Source organism: Cebus imitator, unplaced genomic scaffold, assembly GCF_001604975.1.
Source record: "Cebus imitator isolate Cc_AM_T3 unplaced genomic scaffold, Cebus_imitator-1.0 Scaffold104, whole genome shotgun sequence".
Classification (NCBI taxonomy): Eukaryota; Metazoa; Chordata; class Mammalia; order Primates; family Cebidae; genus Cebus; species Cebus imitator.
Genome location: NW_016107419.1, coordinates 6280481 through 6289675, shown reverse-complemented (window position 1 = coordinate 6289675; position 9195 = coordinate 6280481). Strand labels below are relative to the sequence as shown.

Genomic DNA, 9195 nt, shown 5'->3' with positions numbered 1-9195 from the left:
AAAAAAAAAAAAAAAAAAAAGAAAGAAAGAAAAAAAAGAATTCAGCAAGGTCACAGACAGAAGATAAACATACAAAAGCCAATTATTGTTCCATATTAATAATGAACACGGGGACAGAAATACAGCTGTATTTACAATTATTCCAAAAAAATCAAATACTTAAGTGTAAATCTAGCAAAACTTGCTTAGGACCTGTAAGCTGAAAACTACAAAATGAAAGAAATCAGAGAGCTACATAAATGGAGAAACACTATGTTCATGGATTGGAAGATTCAACACAGCAAAGATGTCAATAATTCCCAAATTGATATATAGGTTTAATGTAATTCAGATAAAAATTTCAGCAATATTTTTTGTAGTTAGAGATGAGGTTAGTCTAAATTGTATATTGGAAGGCAAAGGAATTAGAATAGTTAAAAAAAAATTGAGAAAGAAAAAAAATCAAATGAAAGGAATCACTCTTCACAATTTCAAAATTTATTACACAGCTCCCGTAATCAGAACTATGTGGTGCCCGAGAGATAGACACATAGATCTAAAGAAAATAAACCACTTAGACTAGATTGACACAAATATGTCCAACTGAATTTTGGCAAAATTGTGAAAGCAATTCAGTAAAGAGAATTTTCAACAGATGGCACTGGGGCAACTGAGCATCCATAGGCAAAAATAAATCTCAATTTAAATTTCTTAACCTAAAATTAACTGAAAATGGATCAACACTTAAATGTAAAAAGTAAAACTATAAAACTTTTTGGGGGAAAATGAACATTTTCAGGATCTAGGGTATCAAAGAGTTTTAGACTTGACACCAAAAGCACCAAAAACAAAAACACCATTAAGGAAAAACTGACTTCATGAAGATGAAAAGACAAGCTACAGATTAGGAGAAAATATTTGCAAATCACATACTTGACAAAGCACTAATATCTGAACTATACAAAGAACTTTAAAACTCAACAGTAAAAAAAAAAAGTTGGAAAACAGACAAAAGTCATGAAAACATTTCACCAAAGATGATGTACAGATGGCAAATAAGCACATGAAAAGATGTTTAACATCATCAGTCATTAGGGAAATGCAAGTTAAACCACAATGAGATAGTACTACACATCTATGATGAAAACGGGTAGAATAAAAATCCCGACAACACCAAATGCTGATGAGGATGCGGAGAAACTGAAGCACTCAGGCATCCTTCGTGAGAATGTAAAATGGTACAGTCAGTCTGTTTTATAAGAAACTACCAAATATTTTCCAAAGCATGGGACTACTCTTCAAACCAGAAACTACTCTGGACATTTATCCTGGAGCATTAAAAACATGTTCACATAAAATTCTGTACATAGGAGTTTTAGTTTTAATAGCCAAAAACTGAAAACCACCCAGGTGTCTTTCAACAGGTAAATAGTTAAACAAGTTATCTATACCATGGAATACTACTCAGCAATAAAAAAGGATCAAACTACTGATGCAAACAACCACCTAGATCAATTTCCAGATAATTATGTGAAATGACAAAAGCCCATCCCAAAAGGTTACATACTGTTTATATGTAGCCTTTAATATTCTTGAAGTGACAAAATTGTGGAAATATGAATATCAGTGGTTGCTACGGATTAGAGGAGGGCAGGGGCAGAAGGAAAAGTGGATTGGCTACACCAGAACGTAAGCAAAAAGATATGTAAGGGACACTTGCCGCGATGGAAATGTTACATACCTTCATGTGTCAATATCAATAAATAACCCAGTTGTGATACTGTACTAGAGCTCTGCAGCATGTTACCATGGGGGAAATAGGGGAAAGACTACACAGGATCTCCATTATTTTCACAACTGCATATGAATCTACAATGACCTAAGAAAGTTTCTTTTATAAAAATGCACATTAAAGAAAAATATTTGACTTTGAATGACAGCTACAGATTGAACACTTCTTTATTAAATAGACACCAGAACATGTTTAGAAACTTTTACCCAAATGAGAACACATACAATAAAATAACTTACAGTATTCACTTCCTTTGGTGAATTATTTTCAACAGTTGGTGATGACTCTGCGTTTCCTAGGGAGAAAAGACACAATCTCAAATAAAAGCCAAATAATGCTTTTTATTGCTAAAAATGAAAAATAGTATAATTAGGTGATATTCAAGTAACAGGGCTATGCCATAATGACCTTATAGCTAAACCAGAGCATAAGCGACATCCTACTAGTCCCAACAGAAGATAAGGACTTAGCTAGGCACAGTGGTTCACGCCTGTAATCCCAGCACTTTGGGAGGCCAAGACGTGGATCACTTGAGGTAAGAAGTTTAAGACCAGCCTGGCCAACATGGTGAGACGCCATCTCTAGTAAAAATACAAAAATTAGCTGGGCATGGCGGTGCACGCTTGTAATCCCAGCTACTCAGGAGGCTGAGGTAGGAAAATCACTTGAACCTGGGAAGCAGAGGTTGCAGTGAGCTATCGCCACTGCACTCCAGCCCAGGCAACAAAGACTGTTTTGAAAAAAAAAAAAAATTAAAATATGAATAAAATAAGAGCTTGTCTGAAATTTTCTTGACTAGTACTCCTCTCATGATGAACTTTTCTCCATTCACTAAGGCAGTAATTCTCAGGTTTTCTGGATTCAGAACCCCTCTGCACTCTTAAAAATTGAGGACCCTACAGAGCTTCTGTTTACATGGCTTATTTCAATCAGTATTTACTGTATTAGAAATTAAAACTAAATTTAAACTATCCATTTAAAATTAAATGCATTACATGCTGACAATTTTTAAAAACTATATTTTTCAAAACAAAATACAGAAGAATTACACATTTTTGTGTATCATTAATGATTGGCTTCACAGAAGACAGCTGTATTCACATATAGCTTTTTTCACTCAGTGAAATGTTGCTTCTGGTTCAAGTATCTGAAACAAGTCTGGCCTCCCAGAGGTAAGTATTTGCAAGGAACAGGAATACTTAATGTCCTTCTCTGTTAATCATGGATATTTGCCTTTAATAGTACACCAAAACAAGTGGTATAGGGTTAGAAGCAATGTGAACTCTAAAACTACATCAAGGAACTTTTCATACTGTTAAATTAGAATTCACTGATTTATCCTGCACTTTGAATGGATTTTTGTCCATGCATGACAGCAATACCACCTGGAAAAGGCAGGTTCACTGAGTTATGCAGTGTTGCCAAATGTTAACACGTTTCATTATGAAATAGCAAAAATTCTTGTGTTACAGCCAGGTGTGGTGGCTCATTCCCGTAATCCCAGGGTTTTGGGAGGCTGAGGCATGAGGATTGTTTACACCCAGGGGTTTGAGGCAGCAGTGAGCTATGATTGTGCCATTGCACTTCAGCTTAGGTCACAGACACTGTCTTCAAAAATATAAAAATAGTAATATTCATGTGTTATCACCATGCATCTCACAGGAAAAGTCCTGGGAAGTTCTTAAGATCAAAGTGGCAAACACAACTTTTCTAAAATCCTAATTTGCTTGAAAGTGTGAATTTTGTCTTTAACAAAATAATATCAGTGGTTTTCCTTGAAATAACAGGCTCACTTTGTTAATATTTGAGAAAATGCTTGCCAGGTTAAGTCTGAATAACCAGTTGTCATCTTTTCAAATAAAAAGTATGCTCCAAGAAAAAAAGTTTCTCTTCAGCTCACAATTCAATTGCACGCATGCTTTTCCTACTTCAGGGGGCAGAAGTTAGGAATAATTCACATTTCATTACACAAAATACTGAAAATACTGTACACAATGGTCAAGCTTTAACAGAATACCTTTAACTGCCCCATCAAGGGCATTTTTAACTGAAATTGGCATTTTTAGTTTTCCTTTTAACTGCAAGTGCATGACAATGAAAAACTCAATGAGCCCTAGCCCAGGTTGGCGCTCGTGCCTTAAGCTGAGCTAATAATTTGCTTTTGCACCATCAGTGTAAAGCTGGCATAGCAGAAAAGGCAAATAATGTAAGGAAAACAGTTTTGACCTCCTGGGGAAGCCCAGAGGCCCAAGGGCACATTCTGAGAATTATATCACCATGTTAAAACATCACATCTCACATACTTTCAGAGGCTAAATTCTACCAGGTCCTAGCCTCCTTAGAAAGCAGGTTTTTAGAACTGGGACTAAAAGAATGGTAAGATAAATCACATGAAACCAGTTAAAATCTTAGCTATATCTTTGTGATATATGCATGAAGTTTGCACATTATTTTTAAGAACCAGTCTTTAGAACACCCATAAAAAAGCCAGTGTTTCCTTTCTACATTCCCAATACAGTTCTCTGTGGGGAAAAAAGCTCATTCTTTCCCCAGGAATTTTTTTCTGAGATTAATGAAGTCAAAAGGTAGCTACTTGGTATCTGGTTCCTTCTAAATTAATAATTAAATGTAAATACTGTAAGGTAGTCATGTGCCTGTTAATAGCCCACTGGGTGTGGTTATATATACTTCTGGTAAGTCACAGAAACCATGAGAATCAAGAATTAGGAAGCCTGTGGTTTTTCACTCACCTGCTGGCAATTTTTTCCTGTCTCCTTGGGATCCAACCACTTCTCCATTGATGCTGCTAGGGTTTGAAGAAGCTGAATTGTCTTCCTGACTAGCCAAATATTGTTTGGTTTGCTCACACAGCAAAAAATTGTTCTTTTTATTTCCATTCTCTGAACTTTTCAGCCTGAAATTAGGACGGTTAGGAAGTGCTCCAGGACTTCTTAAAGACTCATGTGGTGGAAGTTTGTTTCCATTTTTCTCAAAATTAAATGGCTCTGTCATCTTGCAAGGAGGTGCTTCCGAATTATTTCTTGACATCATATTAAATGGCGATTTAACACTCATAGAGGTCTAAGGAGAGAAATGTATTTAAAATACAACTTTTAATTTCAAAATTCCAGAAGAACTACAGGCTCAGAGGAATTCTCCCAGGTATTTATGCAACAGATAACACCTATAAAACGATTCCAAAGCAGATATAACCATGACATCAAAATTTGGCCTATAAGGCACAAGCAAAATACCAATTCTCTACAAGTTTCATGAAATCAACAACAGACCAACTCATGAGAAGTCAAAAAAGTAAATCTCAGCATTCAACACCATTCCTTTTAAAAGCTTGTGAAGCAACACTAATAGAAAAGGTCTTTCATGTATTAAAAGAAATATTTCCAACCTAAAGCTTACATACAACTAATGGCAAAATGCAACAGAAGAGGTGTGTTTAAATCGGTCATCACCTACCTTTCTACCCTCTCCCTACTTGATGCTACATTCAGTCCTTGAATATGCTAAACCCACTACCCAGAATGCCCTCACACTCACTGCCTATCCTGCTCAGCCTTCACAATTCATCTCAGCTGACCCGTCTTCCCTCTGGTTTTGCCAAGGCCTCTGCTTTAATCATCTCCAGCGGAACTTCCACAAATCGTAGTAATTTATACCTACTGCTTTTAAGGACCTATCTATGCATCTTTCTCTGAAAGTAAGTTGGAAATGTCTCAAGCTTTCCAAGTTTAATTTGTGACAAAATGTCTCAGGAATATTGAAGTAAATGTGCAGATGGGTGCAAAACTGTTTTTCCAGAAGGAGAGGAGAGAAAATTGCAGTCTGAGAAACCTCTCTCCAGAAAGGATGCCGGCACGTTTTTCCATTACTCTTAAAGAAAGCTAAGTGCCCTGCCCAGGGGAAGTAATTAAAAGGGATAAACACTTCTTTTGAAGTAGTGACTGATAGCTTTGTCTGTTCCCAAAACAGCTCAGAGGGGGAGGAAAAATGTCACAGCTGAAACTAGCTTGAGCAGTATCTAAATGTTAACATCATCTTAAACAGAAAAAAAATAAATAGCAGATGATGTCCTAGTCTCATTTCTTATTCTAAAGTAGGCCTAACCTAATCCAATGAGAATACAGACAAGATGATGAAACAAAAACAAAAATATACAGGCACACTCAAAGGTAGGGAGCTCTTATTGGACCAGACCCTGAGAAGGTCCCTAACAGAATGAGCACAAGTGAGCAGCTATGGGGGCAATCCTGCAGCTGCTGGGGGCAGTACAACTATATGAGTAAGCATGCCTAAATTGAAGGGACAGACTGAGAACTGCAATGTTTTACGCACTAAGAGAGCAATGTTGTTCAATTACAAAAGGAAAATAAACTCCAGGGGAATCAGGTGGTGGAGGAGAGAAGAATAAAGTCTAGACTCTGAACAAGAAATACAAAGAATGTGCATTAAAATATTAAAGTGCCAAACAGAAATAGAAGACATTAAAACCAAAGAAGAAAATCTTAATCCAACAGAAAAAAAAATTCAAGTACAGAAAACATCAAATAAGATAACAGAATCAAGCCCAAGTAATGCAAGTATCAATGAGTTGGTCACAAAAGAAAAAAAAGAGATAAGCTCAGGGAGAAATTATTCAGCAAAATGTTAGGTACAAAGGCACACATATAACCAAATTACATGGTAAGGTTCCAAATAAAAGGACTAAAATGTGTGCTATGCAAACAACTGAAAGATATAATATTAGGCCAGGTGGTAGCTCATGCCTGTAATCCCAGCCCTTGGGAGGCTGAGGCAGGTGGATCACCTGAGGTCAGGAGTTTGAGACCAGCCTGACCAACATGATGAAACCCCATCTTTACCAAAAATACAAAAAATTAGCCAGGCATAGTGGCACGCTCCTGTAATCACAGTTTATTCGGGAGGCTGAGACAGGAGCATTGCTTGAACCCAGGAGCTGGAGGTTGCAGTGAGCCAAGATCACACCATTGCACTCCAGCCTGGGCAACAAGAGCAAAACTCCGTCACAACAGAAAAAAAAAAAAAAAGATGTAATGTTACTATCAGTAGCACATAAAATCAATCTCAAGGTAGAAAGTATTGAGACAAATGAAGATATTTTACATTTTTTTTTAAAACACAAACTGGGCACAGTGGCTCATGCCTGTAATCCCAGCATTTTGGGAGGCCAAGGCAGGCGGATTCCTTGAGGTCAGGAGTCCGAGGCCAGCCTGGTCAACATGGTGAAATTCCATCTCTATTAAAAATAGAAAAATTAGCTGGGCATGGTGGCACGTGCATGACTGTAGTCCCAGCTGCTCAAAAGGCTGAGGCAGGAGAATCGCCTGAACCTGAGAGGCAGAGGTTGCAGTGAGCTGAGACAGCGCCACTACACACCATCCTGGGCAACAGAAGGGGACTATCTCAAAAACAAAAAACAAAAACACTCCTAGGATATAAAGCAGCCAGGAATCTTTCAATCATTTTAATGTTGTTTCAAGGTCTGTAAAACAAAACCTGATTGAAGAAGAAATTCAGTCCACTCCCAGCACTTTGGGAGGCCGAGGCGGGTGGATCACGAGGTCAAGAGATCGAGACCATCCTGGTCAACATGGTGAAACCCCGTCTCTAATAAAAATACAAAACATTAGCTGGGCATGGTGGCATATGCCTGTAATCCCAGATACTCAGGAGGTTGAGGCAGGAGAATTGCCTGAACCCAGGAGGCGGAGGTTGCGGTGAGCCGAGATCGCACCATTGCACTCCAGCCTGGGTAACAAGAGTAAAACTCCATCTCAAAAAAAAAAAAGAAAAAAGAAATTCAGTCCACTATGATAAGGACACATCTATCTTAGACAACTACTCAGAGAGAAAATAGGCAACGGTAAAGACTATTTCAGTTACACAATAAACTTGACCTAATCAGGACTAATAGAACCAAGAATATTCCCTTTTTTCAACAGAGTATATACTGAACTGCAAAAACCACCTGGACTACAAAAAAAACTAGTATCATACAGGCCACGGTCACCCATCACAAAACACACAAATCTCCCTCTCAGATCATGCTTCCCAGGGAATCAGCCTGCAACAGCCACAGGTGAGAGGTTTCCTTTGTTAAAAGTGGTTAAAAAAAATCACAAAGGAAATGATAGCAAACCTATAACCACATGACAATTAAAGCTTACCAAAACAGTAAACAGGCCAGGAAATAGCATCACAAAAATGACAAGTCTGATGCCTTTTCAAAAGTGGGATAAACACGAAGAACCACCAGATACTGTAGCAGACTCAAATGCCATTCAGCCTCTGATTTGCCAGCTACAGTTACCGACAATACTGGCCAGAGTTCTCCTGAGGGGGCCTCTGAGAAAGCTCTTCCCTGTCCTGATGAACAGGGACAGATGTCGCCAGCAGAGTCCTTCACCCCTTTCCACCTGCAACACTGTTCCCGAGGCCTGGAGATTTATCAGCATTTTGCAATCAGGGGGAAATGGGCACAGCCGGAGGATGATGAAGGAGAAAACGCAGAGCCAGGTGTGTCTGGCGGTTCCTTCATGTCGCCACCCCAGCTCTGGTGTGCCCATGCAGAGACTCGCTGAGGCATCAAATAAGCTGTTATGTGCAGGCCAATCATGACAGTAAAATAAATGAGCAAAAGGCATGAACAGAATGTGGAGAGGAGGAAGATAAGCTCATAAACATAGGGGGAAAAACATTCAACCCCAACTATTGTTAAAAAAAAAAAAAAAAAAACAAAAAAACATGAAATAAGTATGCATTATTTTCTACCAGTGAGTGCAATTAAAAATTTAGGCCACTCATTACTGAAAGGAAGCAGAAACTAATATGTTCTTTCTGGGAAGCGATTTAGAAATACGTACACACATATGTAAAGGGTTTTAAAAAAGGATTCCTAGCCACTGACTTGATACTCCTACAGCTGGAAATCATGCCATTAAAATAATCCTAAATACCAAAAAATCCTACATATAAAAATATCCATTTAAAACAGCAAAAAGGCCTGGGCGCAGCGGCTCACACCTGCAATCTCAGTATTTTGGGAGGCAGTGGCGCACTCCCATAATCCCAGCTAATTAGGAGGCTGAGGTAGGAGAATCACCTGAACCCCGGAGGCAGAGGCTGCAATGAGCCGAGACTGTGCCACTGCACTCCAGCTTCGGCAATGAAGCGAGACTCTCAAAAAAAAAATAAACAAATAAATAAATAAATTAATTAATTAAATAGTTAACTGTGATGCCTTTAGTAGACAGTATATTACACTATCATTCAGAATCCTAGTTTTCAGACACATTAATATGTCCATCAGAATGGCAAATGAAAAAGCAGGAAAAAACCTGTATATTCAATATAACTGACAAAGAATATCAAAACTCCATGTTAAAAAA

The 9195-nt window shown here is 38.1% G+C and overlaps 1 protein-coding gene across 5 annotated transcripts in view; it reads right to left on the bottom strand.

Moving 5' to 3' along the window:
• Positions 1–9195, bottom strand: part of TDRD1 (tudor domain containing 1) — a 51718-nt gene that overhangs the window by 38244 nt on the left and 4279 nt on the right. For 3 of the 5 annotated variants that reach the window (XM_037741726.1, XM_037741727.1, XM_037741729.1), the window contains exons 1-2: positions 4522–4846; positions 2011–2066 (exon numbers count right to left, since the gene is read on the bottom strand). In XM_037741726.1, the coding sequence (XP_037597654.1) occupies positions 2011–2066; positions 4522–4846 (381 nt within the window). Of the gene's footprint in view, positions 1–2010; positions 2067–4521; positions 4853–9195 lie in introns of those variants that run through there. The other 2 variants (XM_017537641.2, XM_037741728.1) reach the window with 1 other exon arrangement.